This window comes from Sciurus vulgaris (assembly GCF_902686455.1).
Source record: "Sciurus vulgaris genome assembly, chromosome: 9".
Classification (NCBI taxonomy): domain Eukaryota; kingdom Metazoa; phylum Chordata; class Mammalia; order Rodentia; family Sciuridae; genus Sciurus; species Sciurus vulgaris.
In genome coordinates, this window is record NC_136469.1 from 86,195,528 (window position 1) to 86,214,132 (window position 18,605).

Consider the following 18,605-nt stretch of genomic DNA (forward strand, 5'->3'; position numbering starts at 1 on the left):
GAGCTGGGCTAGGGGTACTTCTTCCTGTAGAATTTCCTGTGACAGTATGTGATCTCAAATTCCTATGCACCACAATGACAGTTTATACTGCTCTTGTAACAACAGAAATGTGAAATTTGCCTTTTATTATAATTCCTTTATGTGCTTCTATCTTGTATAAATTCATTAACACTTTGTTCTTACTATATTCATTTTTGTATTATTCCCTACAGTATCTAGCACAGTGCACTGAACACATCATAAAGTTCATGATTGATTATTGGATTTAATTCTCTAACATGTATTACCATATTGAAATCCACTGTGGAGAAGAAAAACAATATTTAAAATCAAATAAAGAGCATCATAACCACAAAGTTTTCCTCTGTATTTCTCCAATCAAAATAATTCATCTATTTAGAAAGTAAATAGTACTAATTATTTTATTATACAAAAACTCTGGTAAAAATAAAAATCACTTCAAGTTATAAATTCTTTAGGTCAGTTCCAGGAGGATTTCCAGGGGAAAGATTAATCATAACCTAAAGCTCAAATTAATATAAATATATTAGGAGCCCATGCTACCAATGTCAGTAAAATTTGAGGTAAAAGAGTACAGGTCAGTTGTGAAGGTAACTTTATGATAAAGCATGTACACTGATTTTCTTTTTCAGTAGTGGTATAGACAGAACTCCAAGTTGCCCTTGGGATCTTTTTCCTGGTGGAAGCCCAGCAGCCTATTCCCAACTAGACATGGCAGCCCTTTACCTCTACCTGAGGTTTCGAAAGCCCTTGTATTTCATGAGTCTGCTGCTGCTCTCAAGAAACAAAAACATAGGGAGAAGGGAAATGAGAGTGGATTGTCTGTGGGTTTCTATAAGTAGCTTTCTCTGCTGGGTAGAAAGGAGATATTTAGTGTACACTGGGTCAGTGTTCTTGAGGAACATTGTGAGCAGCTAAAGATTTACTTGTTAATTGTTATCTTCAATAATCAACATGAGTTTCATTATTTGTGCAAAAGAAAATGGTCGTCTCGGCCAGGATCTACATTGACATTTTCTGGCATCACTTAGCCTTCCAAGACAGACTGGCACTTTTCAATCAGTTTTGACCCCTAAGGAAAAAAGCAAATAAGCACAAATGTAAAAGGGTTGGAGAGAGAAGAAATGAGAACACTAAACAACTATGATCCTCAAATAGAAAAATCTTCGGGACTTACTTGTCATATGCCCCAGATAGGCTCTACTATACCCTTTCCTCAAGGTGTTCGACTTTCCCACAGACCTAGTCCCTTAGCATAAAGATTCAATTCATTTCAAGCCCTGTCCCATTTTTTGATAAAAAAATTGGAATAAATGAAAATTTACTTTCTCCTCACAAACATGTTGGACTCTTGTTGCAGGATAAAAACAGATCATCCACATTAATTTCTCACTGAATTGTAAAACTAGTCTAGTCTGGTACCTATCACCACTCAATGAGGCACAGGGACACCAGCATTAGCACTGAATCACACATTTCCACCGCTGCATGTGGACTGGTATAGACCTCTATATTCAGTTCAGCAGTTTCCTCAATTTTTCCCTGTACAGTTTTTATTCAAATAAAAATCATTCGCAGCAACCCAGATAGATAATAGTGAGATCTTTAGCTAAAGTAGGAATGGAGCCCCAGAATGTCACTGGTAAGGTATACATACACACAGGGCCAGCTGACTAGCAATCTTATGAGTCCCTGGGACTCTGTGGAAAATAGAAGACTGTTAATTTAGTCCTTCTTCCTACTCGCAAACAGTACCACACAAAATCATTCACACACTTTAAAATCTACTTAGGCTTATTTTTTAAAATGCCTCTGGAGTTTAAGACATTCTTGCTTCTTTGGTAATCCATGACTTTTTAATAAATTTTCATGGGAAAGTTCTTTAAAAGCATAACCCAAAACCTTCAGTATTTAATCTTGTCCATTTTCTCTGAACAATAATTTCCTACATTAGTCTTTGCTGACCTCACTCACCCCGTCCTTCCTTGGTAAATGTCTGTTATGATAACAAATGTAAAAAGAAAAGTTTCTGGCTAAGATAAGGTAAAAGAAAGGCCTCCAAGAAAAATGTCTTAATAATGAGAATGGCCCTAAATGAAACAAAACCAGTGATGATAACTCCATAGCTAGAGACAAGGCCTATGCAAGATTTTGTTACATAAAACATGGACTCATGTGAGGGAATGTGGTTGGCAGAAAAGAAAGATCTTCTTTACACTGAATTCAAATTTTCCACTGTTTAATTTCCTATGATGATGTGTCTGTTGGAGGACTGATAACATGTCACCCACCCTCAGATTTGGGATTAGTATTACCAGTCTATTCTTCCATATCCTCGTGACATGGCTTTCAATCCCTTTTCTATATACTCTGGATTTAACAATTTGCCATATCATTTTAAAATGTGTCTCTCATCTCTTCTGCAATCACAATACAATTACAGTAAAAATATACAAAAAGAGAATAAAACCCTGTCAGCGCTTTAAAAACAATAAAAAGCACTATCAATGTAAGAGATGTTGATGAATTTCTGAAGGAAAAAAAGCAAGCAATTGGGAATAATATTGACCAATATATCAAAGTGGAGAAATAGGATCTCAGAATAGCAACATAAAAAGATGTATCAGCAGCAAAAGACCAACGAGTCATTGATTTCTGCTCTGATTTTTTTCTTGTCTAGTGCCAGTGTTTTTTCAAACTTCGCACAGATCCTTGAAGTGAACATTATGCTTTCAATAAATTCATTTTTACCTAGGTTAGGTTAGCCAGAATTTAATTCACAATTAAAGAACTCCTACTGGCATACCAGCAAAAGCTTATGTAAATATATGAAAAAAATATTTTAAAATGCAGACCCCAAAAGTTTTTCTCCAAGGTATCCATTCTGAAAAAATTATGACACAGGCAACTTGAAAATGCAGTCCAACAAAACTTACAAGAATTCAAGAAAGAACACAACATGGGATAATAGAAATAGTCCAATTTACCCAGGACTGCACTGAAAAGAAACCTCATGTGGAGAGCCACTTATTGGATCTTCAAGTAATTAAATTCAAACTAAAACTGAAACATAAACCCAAAGGAGTTTTCAAAATACAGCTTTAAAAGATGATAGAATATTCTGTCATAGAAACTATGAAAAAACCTGAAATATTTTAGTGGTGTGACAAAAGTAGGGGCTTTGTGTTTTGTCAACATTGAAAGTCAAAGTTCTCAAAAAGGAAAAATAAAAGAGGAAATATTTAGTTTGCATATTTGGAATATATGCAAAACTAAATAGATGTGGCATGATTTTCTGCAGTTGTGAGTAAATTAGAAAAAAAATAAGGTGACATTAACCTTGACATCTCTAATGCTCTCGTTTGAGAGTTACAGGTTAAGTTACTGACCTATGTGTCAACTTGTACATGGTACTGTTATAAATAATATTTCAAGTAAACATGCCATTGAATAGACTGTTTAATAGCTCTCAGTTTATAGCAGCAACTTATTAATAAAGGGCATAAATGTTACAGATACAAAGCAGGATGTATAAATCTAGACAAAGTAGAAGTAATGGAATCATTTTTAAAAGGATAGGAAAGGTTGCACAGAAATTAAGAAAGTTTAGACAAGTTAATTAGTTCTCAGAGGGTCTGTTAGATGCTGAGTAAAGTTGAAGGGCCAAGAAATAGAATATAACCAATTAAAACTAACAAAACTTTAAACACACACACACACACACACACACACACACACATACATAAACACATACACACACACACACACCAAGTCTGCAGATACAGACAGGATGGATGAGGTGAGTGTTAAGTGCCCTCACTGTATTTTTAACTAATGGTAATATTTTTTAGGGGGGTGCCTAGGATTGAACTCAGGGTCAATCAGCCACTGAGCCACATCCCCAGTCCTATTTTGTATTTTATTTAGAGACAGGGTCTCACTGAGTAGCAACTTAGTGCCTCACTTTTGCTGAGGCTGGCTTTGAACTTATGATCCTCTTGTCTCAGCCTCTGAGATTGGTACATGCCTGGGATTACAGGCATGTACCACCAAGCTCAGATGAAGTAATGATAACATTTTTAAAACCTGTTAAAAGGATGATAATTATCACAGGTTACTAACACTGAAAACTTAAGATTTGTTGTCTCTTGGAAGTGAGGAATGTACCTTGTTCCTCTGTTGGAACTTTTGCTAATTCATATATCACTTCCATCATTTTCAAAATTATGTAGAGTATCATAAGAGAATGAGTTACAGCAACCCCAAATGACCTGACTGATATAAACTGAAATCATCAGTTTGTGTAATCTGATCATAGTTTTCCTTCAGGAATGCATCCTAATATTGCAATACCTTTGACTGTAGAACAATCAAACCATGGGTCTCATTGTTACATATAGACTATTAAAGCCAACAGGTCTTTTCACCTGAACTTGTGTCAAGTAAGCCCTATCTAACAGCAAAACTTTACCTTTTCTCATTCATTAAATTTCATGTTATTTTCAAACCATCATTTCAACCTGTCCAAACTTCTACTAATTCTTATTAACTTTGCTATTCTCATAGCAGAATTCTCATAACAGAATACAGGATCATAAGAGAATATCCTCATATTCTGTTGGTTGGTAGATTAATGTCTCAGGCTGTAATTGTAATTCCTCACAGGGAGGATTTTCTGTGAGTGGACTAGAGAATTTCCATGAATACAATTTTCTTCTTGAGCCTGCTAATGACTACAATTCACATTATTTCACAAAAAGTATAATGTCTTTTCACTGGTGGATGAGTTGAACAGGTTATATCCATCCTAAACTATTTCACTCTGTAGAAATAAAATAATCTGAGTTTCCTGATGTTTTTTCTTCTTTTACATTTCTTTCTTACTTTTGCCAGCATTCTAATATTGACTTTGGTTCTCCTTTTTCTCCTTAGAACTTTCCTTTATTGTGGACTTACTTCTTAAAATATGGCTACCATCTTGTCTATAAATTGCTTTCCCCTCCCAATAACCATAGCTGGACGGGCAGATTTCAGGCCTGCCCACTTCTTTCAACAGGCAGAACAGGTTCACATAATTGACTGTTATTATCTCAGAAAAGAAAACAAAGGATGAAAGCACCCAGAAACCACTCCGGACGCAGGAACTCACACAAGAAACTTTACAGCAGACAGAGTGTCTGCTCTCATAGGTGAAAGAGAGAGAAAGATTGACAGTGAAAGTGAGAGAGAGAAAAGAGAGCAAATAGTAGAAGAATTACTCTTAAATAGTGAAAGCCCGCGGGCTAATTGGACCAATGACTGACAAGAAAGCTAACAATCTAGATTACAAAATGGTGTGTAGGGAGGGGGCAGAATCAGGGGGAAAACAGCTGCAGCCTTGTTCCTTACAAAGGAAATGCCTTGTAAGTCTCTGGAGCACTTGGTCTTTTACAGCCCTTGGTGCACCTACGGACCGCCAGCTGGCTGAGCCTCCTCACTTCTGGGATCGTGGTTCCATGAAGACTCCTGGGAAGTTCCTAGGTACTATTTCTTTTTACTGCAGTCAATCCCAGACTCCTTCCACAAACATAGAAGCCAGAGACCAAAATTTTTAATGATAAGATCATCTCATTTTCATCATCTATTCCTACATTTTATACTAAGCATTTCAATATGGTTATTTTAAACATATTCAGTCTTGTCAAAGCATCAACATACTTTCTCTCTTTTTGTTAACTACACACTCACCTTCCCCTACTCAGATGCTATCACCTAGTGTACCTGAACTTCTGCTTCTGAATGCATGTCCCTGACGGAGTAGTCCAACCCAGGTACTCCTGCATGGATTCCCCTTGGTGAGTTCACATGAATCTGCAGTGACACATCCTACCACGATTTTCTTAGCAATTTAAGTTGCATAATTTACCATCTTGTGAAAAATAATTTACCTGCTAACTGTATACAATTAGATTAATTACAGAAAATAGTCTCCTGGTATTAGCTTTGTGAGTGTGCATGCATAGGCCTCTTTACCCTCTCAGCACTCTCTCCAGTCTGTTCTTCAACTCTACTCTCATGAACTTCTAACCACTGAGAAAATAAAAGTCCTTTTACTTCATTCCCTAGTTCTGTTTGCAAACATAGTTAGTGACTCTGCTTGTAACCCCACATTTCTTAAACAAAACTCCAGATTTCCTAGACAGGCTTTTCATTAATTTTGTAAAAAAAAGAAAAAAAAAAAAAAAAAAAAAAAAGAAAAGAAAAGAAAAGAAAAAAGAAAAAAATCTTCTATATTTTTCAAGGACATCATTTCTCTACAGTTTGACCAATTCATCCTCCTTCTTCCCACTCCCAATATTAAACACCCCCAGCCTATCTGGTGTCATGACTGCTGTATGCATCTCTATTCATGCCACATTTCTTCAAATACACATAAATATTAAACTATCCTGAGATGAAATGTAGTCAATTACTCAAATCCACTCAGACTGATTTTCTCCTAACCCATTCATGATTGCAATAGGGAAGGGTTTTTTCTTGCAGGAACATTCCTGTTTTGTTTTTTTCCCTTAAGCATACTTAGGAGCACTAAAAGAATAAACAAGGAAACACGGTACCTCTTTCTGAAAACACATATCACTTTTCTCTGCATGGCAGCACATCTCCACCAGGTGCATAAAGTCCCCAAGTACCAATTGGAACTGCACCTCTGTCGCAGATGGTTTCTGCTTCACCAGGTTGCTGAGGAGCCTAAATCAGAAAGGAGGAGCAAAAATAGAAACACTCCCTGAGTTCCACAGGTCAGCTCACAAACCTGTCTTTCTTATTCAGAGCTGCACACCACCCAGGCCTTTTCCTTGCTCCCACTCTCCAGGCTGAAGACCCCCCAAATGCCCTTCCATCCTCACTGCATTCACAATGCCCATCTCTATCTTCCTGTCTCCTGAACATACTGTTTCTATAAGCATGCCTCCTCGATACAAACATGATGTTAAATTTAATTATTTTATGCAATTGTTACTAGGTAAACATCTTTGTTTTCTACTGTTTTTACTGCATATGGATAGTATATAGTAAATTAAAGTTTTTCCTATACTTTTTATGCACTCCAAACAATTAACTTCCAAGAGCTGGGGATGTAGCTGTGTAGTAGAACACTTAACTAGCAAGAGGGAGACCCTGGGCTCAGTCTTCAGTACCAAAAAGATCACTTAATTTATTAATTTACAAACAAACATTATAAGTACAATACATATAGAAATTGGGGACATCTTATATGTTATTACAGGTAAGACCAATAAACTAATTTGAAGCTTCAATGATTGATCATCTCAGATTTCCCCCCACAAAATGAGTTTCTCCCACAACCATAAACAACAGGGTTTCAAGACCTTGAACATTCAACATTGTAACCTGATTTCTGTTATTTAATAGATATTCAAATCTTCTGATACTAGTGTTGCTTATGGTTACAGAAACTCTCTCTCTCTTCTCTCTCTCTCCTTTCCTTTCTTTCCCTCTTTCACTGTTTCAGAACAAGAGAACATTAACCACAAGGAAAATGAGGCACAAACAATAGGAAGAATGTACATTAATCAATATTACACAGCTTACCCAACACCATTATTTAGTCTTCATTTTCAAATTCACATCGACAATTCTAAATGGCTTTATCTGTGCTATAAATTAAAGAAGATATATAAGTAGCTATTTCTATTTCAGTCTAAATCTAAGATCACCCAATTTTTTCAGATAGTAAATATTTTAGGCTTTGCCTACCGAAAAACAAAATTGAGGATATTACATAGGTACTGATATTACAATGCAGAAAATTTTGGTTTGCTTGGAATGGAAGATACAGGTGAAAGAGAGTTTGTGACAGCTGTCATTGACTGGAGATGATGGATAATAGTGATCAGCAGCAGGGGAAGGGGTGCACTGGGTCAATTTCACTCTGCCCTAGGGACACTCGGGTCCCACACACCTTTCTCTTCTCTGGTCTGTCTCCACTTGAACAGCTGGCCCAAGCAAGGCAAGTCACTGAGGCACTTACTCCAGGACTTAGATACTACCCACGCTTGGCTGACCCAGTGGCCACCAACAACAAAGTGTATGTGGCACAAGAGCAGGTCCTGGGCAGCAGTGAGCATGGTCACCACAGGGAGAGCAGGCACTGGGAGCAAAGTGGAAATAGGTGAAGCCAACCAGCCATCTGCAGTTCCCAGGTTTAGTCTACCAGAGCAGTGCCCACAGGTCCCACAAACACAGCTCGCACACCTCCATGAAAACAATAAAAGCAGGATTCCAGCTTAATGTGGTGGTCCAGGGGTGGGCCTCTTTGATATTCCTATTTCAGCTTCACCCTCTCTCATCACCACCACCCCAACACTCCACCCAGACCTCAGTATAGACAAAGCTAAACAGCAACACACAGGAAGCACAGCCAGTGCTTCTTCCAGAAGCTTCCCCAAGGTGAGGCTGGTCTGAGAAGCACAGAACTGCTGCACCCTCTGAGCACCAGCAGACAGCACCCAAAGAAGTGAAGCCATTTAACTAAGTACTAGCCATCTGGGAGAAATCGATATGGGAACAGATTTATGCCCCCAGATTTCTACATAACAATTCATTATAGAAAGTGAAGACAATCTTCATGTCTAAAGATAGGGAATGGTTAAATTCATATTGTGAAATAATACAGATTTATTAAAATGTTATTTTAAAGAATAGTGACAAAAATGCATCTATTGTAACATTTTGACAAACTATATTTAAAATAATGGCCACAGCCAACATCTTTTGGTATATTAGTATGTACTGTATTTACTAGGCTTCAGGTAATGTGCTAATCACTTTATATATGTTATTTCACGTTGTTTTCTAAAAAAGGCCCTACGACATCTCCATTTTGCTTCTGTAACAGTGGTTTCAGACTCCTTAACACACTGGTGGGTTGAGCCTCACCCAGAAGCCATGAGCATTGGGAACAACCCTGGAGAACCCCTCCTGAGATAAGAAGCCAGGCTTAAAGAGTTCCACTCAGAAAGAGCTTCGGCAAGTGAAGACTGAAATGCTGTGGTTCCTCAACTGGGCCTCCAGACACCCATTTCTAAATCAGATTTCGAAAAAGTACCAAGAAAGCACTTTCATTCAAGTCCTCCATACCATAACACACAAGCAGCTCTGCCAGGCTTCCTCTGAAAGCATCCATCCTGGGGGCAGGGAGATTCTTCTCCTTAAAACAAAACATAATGCCTCTTTGCTAAGCCAGGGATCCAGTCTGCAGCTAAGCAGGAGACGGCAGTACTAAAGGGTATGACTCTTCCATTTGGCATCCCAGGAATGCCAGGTACAGCTCACCTGGAGAATTCCCCGGGGTGGGAGAGGTGAGCAGAGTTTCATAAACTCCTCCCTGAAGATTCTGGGGATAATTTCTGTGACTGAAATTCAATATAAACAGATAGTAGCAGGAGCCTGCAAACCTGCATTATTAATCATCTGCAATTAAAGATGGATAGGAAGCAACTGTAGGAGTGTGTGCTTGCATACATATATGGCATCATATGTTCCCATGCTAAGCGTGTATTTGTAACGTATATCTGATTTGCTGGAATTACACTATTATTTTCTTTTCTCTACTTTTCTGGGTTTTCTAATTTTCTAAATGATTGTATATTACTCTAATGATAAAGCAAATCAGGAATTTTTTAAAGAACTCGGACCATATTTTTCCATCCAACTGTTCTATACTTAGTCAATCTTTATTCTGAAGCCAAACTAAATTTGACCCTGCTTAAAACAAACAAACAAACAAAAACTGCTTATTTGTGTCTCTGTAACATTCAAGTCTGCATAGTTAGGATATATAGTCAAGTAAGTTATACTGTCCATGAATGACAATTACCAAGTTTTACTCAATTATTCAATATGACGATACAAACTACTTTCCATTGGAATTTGGTGGATTTTGGTAGAATATTATTTCTTAGAGAGACAATATTGCTTGAGGTATTAAAATTCACTGTCTAAACCATTAAAAAAAATACTCCAGCTTGAGTCCCATATTACAGAAATTAACCAACCCAGGTACCTAAGATAAAATTATAGACCTTGCTGGCCTACATAATAGGATGGTCCTATTTCTAAATACCTGTTTTGGATTTCTACGGTCTGGCATGGGGATTGAATACTGTAAGGAGCCAAAGTTGATATAAGATGGGGACAGTATTTTCTGCTTGTTTATGTAAAATCTAGATTTCTCTTTTCTTCTAACATCATGAAAGGGCACACCCTCTGGTTTGATTTAGGTCTTCCATTCACTGTTTGGTGAGATGGTGGGTAAAACACTTAACTTTTCTGAACCTATTCTATATAAAAAGAAAATCTGAACATGGATACTGCAAGATTTTTGTGAGAACCAAAAATATATTAAAGGTTGGAGCACAGTACCTGACACACTGAAAGTACTCAATAAATAGTGCAAAGAAAACGATAGCGATGAATAAAAATAGCAATAATAATAATAGCACAACTTGCATCCATGTTAAATTATCACTTTTTCCAACGATGGTCTCCTCCCTCCTTACCCCCACAATAAGTGGCACATTGTCACAGCCTCTGTCCCATGTATTCAGTTATTCTTTCAGCAAATTCAGAATGAACTTCTTCACAATGCCCTCAGGACTTGAGTAGTAGATTCACCAAGAACAGGGCGCCCTGAAAGGGGAGGTTGCAGGTATCTGTCACATAGAGTCGCCTTCTCTTTTCTCACGAGCTGCAATCTCCCAAGTGCCCTTGTGATTTGCCCCCCACCTGGCCCCCTCTAGTCTTGTCTCTGAAAGCTTCTGGCTCCTCTCACCCTGCCCCATAGTCACACTGACCCCCTCTGCTTGCTTTCCCCTGCGGGTCAGCTAGTTTCTGGATGCACTTCCGCAGAGCGGCCAGCAGAGGGAAGACGAGCACAACGGTTGAGTTCCACTTTGGCCGGTCGCCGCTTGAGGTTAGGCAAGAAGAAAGTGGCCTTTTACTAGAAGACCGCGTGTCTGGGAACGGGATTCAAGGCAGGGCAACTCTGTGCCTTTCAGAAGCTGGACCTTTCTCATATGATCCTTGAGCAGTTGTTTTACCTCCCCTTCAGCCTCCCCTCTAGTCTCTTTATGTAAAATTGTTTCCCCTAATCTTTCCTACACTTTAGTTTTTCGGGGTTTTGTTGTTGTTGTTTTGGAACTGGGGGGTCGAACCCACCAGGGCTTTGTGAATGCGAGGCTGACGCTTTGCCACTGAACTACATCCCAGTCCTTGTTTTTTAATTAACTTTTAAAAAAAATCTTGAGTTCTATTCTTGCCCCTAAAACTATCAATTTGTTTTCAGTGCTTCATTTCTGTGGTATTATTCTTTTAATTTTCATTAAATTATCCATCATTTCCTTTAAAGTTCATTCTACTATTTAGATACCATCTACAATCAACACTTCAGCTCAATATTTTGATTTGCATTTCGTTATTTTGAATTTCTATTTCCCTTTTGCTTATCTATCTTACTCTTCAAAGCTTTCCCATGACCTCAACTTCTGCTTTCTCTTTTTCATCTTGCTGAGTTGTTTGTTTCTCCTCTAGGATTCCCTTCACTCGTTTCACTATTTTGTGGATTTGTGCTGTGATGGTAAGCCAGAGTCATGCAGGCTGAAAGCCGTGAGAAAGTCCTTGCCCAGGGAAACTTTCGGGATTTTTTCAGCCTGGCATTATGGATCCTCCCAGAAAATTCCATAAACCCCTTCATTAACTGTCTCTATGCTCCTGTTTTCTCCACAAAAAGAACACAGTGCATTTGTTGGAACAGAGTTGCTTCCTAATATTTTGCAGTATTATCTAGCCTTTATGTGAGGAATTTCAGGTTTAAAAAATTCTAGAGCTCCGTATTATAACTCCTGGATTTGGGATACACTAACAGCTTGATGAGGGGAGTTAGGCCCAAGTGCTTGGAGCCAGATAGCTTCATTTCCGATCCCAGCTCAGTTACCTTTGGACCTTTTGCATGATGCCATAGCAGGACCTTTTGCCTTTTCAGCCCCAGTTTCTTTATAATTAAAATGAACAATAATATTATCTAACTCATAAATTTATAGTAAGGATTTGATGAGATGACATCATAACATGATGCCTATCTGTGTTCAAGGAACATCCACAAGAGGAAGCACACAAAGCCTGCTCCCTGGAAATAAATGGACTTCTTTCTCCTTATGTTCTCACATCAATCCTGGGATAAAGAGTGACTGACTTCATTTCACAAAGGCCTTTGGGTACTTAGTGAAAAGCTTTAAGATTTAGTTTATGACCAGTTCACCTTGGGAAATGAAAGGACTTCAGGGTCAGCTGGTCCATGAATTGCAAGTACTATGATAAGTAACAGAAAAAGTAACAACCTGGCACTTGCTGACAATGAGAATGTCTTCATTCCCAAGGTAATGAACCCCGGTCTCACTCAGGAAGGCGATATTTTTGGCCTAATAATATTTAGACTGCTTTGAGAGAATGAATCTTAAAGTGAAAAAATCAGAAATAAGCTGCCACTTTTGTTCATCTTGGGAAAAAAAGAACCATTAATGAGGACCAGAGCCTGCTTTCTCTTCGAGGAAGGCAGAAAGGGTGGGTGGCACTGTAAAGCAACTGTGCCACTTTGGAGCAGGGTGCTTTTGGTGCATCCTACTGGTTCAGGGAAATGAGACCCTTTGGCTTTTCTTCTTACAGTCACTTCTGGTAGATTCCAACAGAGGCCACTAACATGGGCTCCATCACCTATGGAATCATTCCAAGGAAAATATATGGCCCACGGGAATGTCTTGACTTTGAGCTCAGAATGAGGTGAGGGGAGAGAAATGCTTGACTAGGAAAGAAGCTTCTGTGTTAGCAGCAGTAAAAAAATCGTCTCTCTCTAAGAGCTGATAATCAGTGTTCCACTCAATACATCTATGTGAGTGAGATAGAATCAGGGGAAGTGCCAGATGGCTGCTGGCACCTCTGCTCTCAGTAGCGAGAGTAATGCACCCTGCCTAAGGTTGTATGAGCTGCAGGGGCGACTGGCAGGGCTACCCCCATCATGGTCTGCCCAAGTTACACTCAGAAATTTCATCTCCCAGATCATTTACCTTCTCACTGATGCTTTCAACATCCCTAATCTGACCCATCTCCTGCCTCTCTGCTCTCCCTAAGTCTTCCTCTGTCTCCTTGGAACTTGGGGCTTTCTCTTAGAAAACTCCCCCATATCTACCTCTTCTCTGAATTTCTTTTTCTTGCTCTATACAGAACATTGGCTCCCTGATGGTAGAGCTTACCCCATGTTTTCTTAAGAGGAGGCTATTTTTCAGGGTGGAAACTCCCCAATCATGGACACAACTTTTTCTCTCCAGTTAGAGACTTTGCCCAATGGTTAGGTAAGCACTTCCTTAATGAAGAAAAGTGGCTGTAGTCAAACCAGCTCTGATTCCCTCATTTGGTGCTAATCAGCATAAGCTCCTTGTATTCTAAATCTCAAGCACCTCTCCCAGGTGCTATAGGGGTTCTCTCACTGTTGTCACTGGATGTCAGGCAGATTGTAGGCTCATGTCTTACAGTTTAGTGCAATCATTCTTGTACCGTAGTTCTAAGACTCATTATGGTATATTTTTGATATTTTTGAAATGTGTTAATTTTTAATTCAATAAAATGAGCCAGAACATGTTGCAGCAAATCTATTGTTTACAAAAATAACAACAGCAATAATAAATAAAATAAAATAAAATAAAATGGAAAAAAGAGACTATTTTTGCTTGAGTACCACTGACTTTAGCACCTGGATCCCTTTTACTGCTTCCAACCTGTCTCTCCTTTATTCTCCTTTGATAGCCACAGCCCCTTTGAAGTATATGTCAGTAAACTTTACTTTCACCCCCATCCCTATTTCTTTCACATAGAGAAAACCTGGTCATGCCCCCTCATTTCTGATGACTTGTTTTCCTCCATTATCTTGCCATTTACCATTTTTTTTTTTTTTTGTAATTTTAGGCACCACATTAATGATCCACATGTGACAGATTGATTGCAAAATGATACCCAATTGTCTACCTTTCCCTGTGTCCATATCCTTTACAATGTGATTTTTCAATTCTTCTTATCAAGAAATAAAGTCTATGTCCACACTTCTTTCATCTGGGGTGGTCTTGTGACCTATCTTCTAGCAGAACCAACATGGCTCAATTCCACCTCATGTGGCTTCCACACTTGCCATTTCTCCCACCTACCATATGAAGAAGAGGCATTAGCCTGCCAGATGATAAGGGATCCCATGCAGCAGAGATAAACTATCTTAGCTGAGGCCAGTCAAAGCCAGCCAGCCCCCAGCTAATTGTGAACACATAAGCAAACACTGATGAAAATGGTCCAGACTAGCCTAAGTCAGCAGACCCATTCAATCAACCCACTGACTTGTGAGCAATAATAATTGATGTTTTTTAGTCATTACATTTTTGTGTGATTTGTTATGCAGTAAAAGTAAATGTTACCTATATGAGGAGAGGATAGATGGAGGGTAAACTTGATAATGGATTGCAGTAGTGGAGGGAAAAGAAGAACAGCACAGTGAAATGACTAAATATTTTAATAGATGCTGTAAAAGTGGGAGCAGATAAGATCTTTGGAGTGAGTTCTTTTGCTGACTTACTCCAGAAGCCTTCTTAAATATGGAGTACACATTGGGAAATCCTGTTCAGATGTAGAGAGAGCACGATCTACTGGCAGCATTTCCAATCAATAGGCTTTAGTATTAGTAACAGCAATAGCATTTTGAAAATCACTTATTCATAAAATTTTCCAGTATGTAAACATGTTCACATGATACATACACCTACACATGCGTATGTATTTCTATGGTATATATAAGTTTGGGAAGCATTCTATATCTTTCCTCTCACCTTCTCCTTGGAAGTCCACCTGAGTATGAAATCCTACCTCATCCCTAGTTAACTGTCAAACAATAAGAATATGTCCTTGCACTACTGCATAGAGGTATAGTGTCCTTACACTAGCTACACAGTAATGTAGCTTCAGAGATACAAATTTGGTTGGAAGTGACAGGGAAGCATTTCCATTTTACAATAGCAACAACAAAAAGATGAACTTTCCAATAACATAACATATCTAAAGATAAAATAGGCTGCTTTCCCATCACTGGAAATAATTATAGAGGAACTGCACAGTGTTTTTAGAAGGATTTCCTAAACTTGGGGTAGGAAAGACTAATTCATATGTAAAATTCCTCCCATTGTCACAATGCTTTGATGGATTTTATATCTTTATAGGAAATATATTTGGCATTTAAATGTTTATTTCCAATAAAAGAAGTAAAACTCAACAAATAAACAACCTAACACTACAGCTCAAAGCCTTAGAAAAAGAAGAACAGAACAGCACCAAAAGTAGTAGAAGACAGGAAATAGTTAAACTCAGAGCTGAAATCAATGAAATTGAAACAAAAGAAACAATAAAAAAAATTGACAAAATAAATAGTTGGTTCTTCGAAAAAATAAACAAAATTGATAAACCTTTAGCCACACTAACAAAGAGAACACGAGAGAAAACCCAAATCACTAAAATTCGGAATGAACAAGGAAATATCACAACAGACAGGATGGAAATACAAAACATAATTAGAAGCTATTTTGAAAATCTATACTCCAACAAAATAGAAAATTTCGAAGACATCAACAGGTTTCTAGAGACATATGAATTGCCTAAACTGAATGAAGAGGACATAAACAATTTAAATAGACCAATTTCAAGTACTGAAATAGAAGAAGTCATCAAAAGCCTACCAACAAAGAAAAGTCCGGGACCAGATGGGTTCTCAACCGAGTTCTACAAAACCTTTAAGGAAGAGCTCATTCCAATACTTCTCAAAGTATTCCATAAAATAGAAGAGGAGGGAACCCTCCCAAATTCATTCTATGAAGCCAATATCACACTGATACCTAAACCAGACAGAGACTCATCAAGGAAAGAAAATTTCAGACCAATATCCTTAATGAACATCGACGCAAAAATTCTCAACAAAATTTTAGCAAATCGCATACAAAAACATATTAAAAAGATAGTGCACCATGATCAAGTGGGTTTCATCTCAGGGATGCAAGGTTGGTTCAACATCAGGAAATCAATAAACGTAATTCACCATATTAATAGACTTAAAGTCAAGAATCACATGATTATTTCAATAGATGCAGAAAAAGCATTTGATAAAATACAGCACCCCTTCATGCTCAAAACACTAGAAAAAATAGGGATAGTGGGAACATTCCTTAACATTGTAAAGGCCATTTATGCTAAGCCCATGGCTAATATCATTCTAAATGGTGAGAAACTGAAAGCATTCCCCCTAAAAACTGGAACAAGGCAGGGATGCCCTCTTTCACCACTTCTATTCAACATCGTTCTTGAGACTCTGGCCAGAGCAATTAGACAAACCAAAGAAATTAAAGGGATACGAATTGGAAAAGAAGAACTCAAACTATCCCTGTTCGCTGATGACATGATTATATATTTAGAGGAACCTGGAAATTCCACCAGAAAACTCTTAGAACTCATAAGTGATTTCAGTAAAGTAGCAGGTTACAAGATCAATGCCCATAAATCCAACGCATTTTTATACATAAGTGATGAATCTTCAGAAAGAGAAATTAGGAAAACTACCCCATTCACAATAGCCTCGAAAAAAATAAAATACTTGGGAATCAATCTCACAAAAGAGGTGAAAGACCTCTACAATGAGAACTATACAACACTAAAGAAAGAAATTAAAGAACACCTTAGAAGATGGAAAGATCTTCCATGTTCTTGGATAGGAAGAATTAATATTGTCAAAATGGCCATACTACCTAAAGTGCTATACAAATTCAATGCAATTCCAATTAAAATCCCAATTGTGTACCTTACAGAAATAGAGCAAGCAATTATGAAATTCATCTGGAAGAATAAGAAACCCAGAATAGCTAAAGCAATCCTTAGCAGGAAGAGTGAAACAGGGGGTATTGCAATACCAGATCTTCAACTCTACTACAAAGCAATAGTAACAAAAACGGCATGGTATTGGTACCAAAATAGAAAGGTAGATCAATGGTACAGAATAGAGGACACGGACACAAACCCAAATAAATATAATTTTCTCATACTAGACAAAGGGGCCAAAAATATGCAATGGAGAAAAGATAGCCTCTTCAACAAATGGTGCTGGGAGAATTGGAAATCCATATGCAACAGAATGAAACTAAACCCATATCTCTCACCATGCACGAAACTAAACTCAAAATGGATTAAGGACCTCGGAATCAGACCAGAGACCCTGCAGATTATAGAAGAAAAAGTAGGTCCAAATCTTCACCTTGTTGGTCTAGGACCAGACTTCCTTAACAGGACTTCCATAGCACAAGAAATAAAAGCTAGAATCAACCACTGGGATAGATTCAAACTAAAAAGCTTTCTCTCAGCAAAGGAAACCATCAGCAATGCGAAGAAAGAGCCTACAGAGTGGGAGAATATCTTTGCCAATCATACTTCAGATAGAGCACTAATCTCCAGAATCTATAAAGAACTCAAAAAACTCTACTCCAAGAATTCAAATAGTCCAGTCAACAAATGGGCTAAGGAAATGAATAGACACTTCACAGAAGAAGATCTACAAGCAATCAACAAACATATGGAAAAATGTTCAACATCTCTAGTAATAAGAGAAATGCAAATCAAAACCACCCTAAGATTCCATCTCACCCCAATTAGAATGGCGATTATCAAGAATACGAGCAACAACAGGTGTTGGCGAGGATGTGGGGAGAAAGGTACACTCATACACTGCTGGTGGGCTGCAAATTAGTGCAGCCACTCTGGAAAGCAGTGTGGAGATTCCTTAGAAAACTTGGAATGGAACCACCATTTGACCCAGCTATCCCACTCCTTGGCCTATACCCAAAGGACTTAAAATCTGCATACTACAGAAATACAGCCACATCAATGTTCATAGCTGCTCAATTCACAATAGCCAGACTGTGGAACCAACCTAGATGCCCTTCAATTGATGAGTGGATAAAGAAACTGTGGTATATATATACTATGGAATATTACTCAGCCATAAAGAATGATAAAATTATGACATTTTCAGGCAAATGGATGAAATTGGAGAATATCATGCTAAGTGAGGTAAGCCAATCTCAAAAAGCCAAAGGACGAATGATATCGCTAATAAGTGGAGGATGACACATAATGGGGGGGAGGGAAGGGTTAGAGTTAGGGTTAGGGAGGGGGGCAAGTATGGAGGAAGGAACTACTGTATAGAGGGTAAAGAGGGGTGGGAGGGGTGGGGGGAAGGGAAAAAATAACAGAATGAATCAAACAACATTGCTCTATGTAAATTTATGATTACACAAATGGTATGCCTTTACGCCATGTGCAAACAGAGAAACAACATGTATCCCATTTGTTTACAATAAAAAAAAAAAAAAGTTTATTTCCTGTACTGAGAACTCCTAGTGATATTTTGTATTCTTATGATAAGTCACCACAAAGCCTTATCTGGTGCAAGGGACTAC

The 18,605-nt window shown here is 38.1% G+C and overlaps 1 protein-coding gene across 1 annotated transcript in view; it reads right to left on the reverse strand.

The window, feature by feature from the left end:
* Positions 1–902: 902 nt before the first annotated feature.
* Positions 903–18,605, reverse strand: part of LOC306669816 (alpha-fetoprotein-like) — a 55,199-nt gene continuing 37,496 nt past the window's right edge. Inside the window, 2 exon segments of the mRNA XM_079153969.1 lie at positions 903–1,093; positions 6,618–6,750. Of these exon segments, the coding sequence (XP_079010095.1) occupies positions 1,049–1,093; positions 6,618–6,750 (178 nt within the window). The 3' untranslated portion in view covers positions 903–1,048.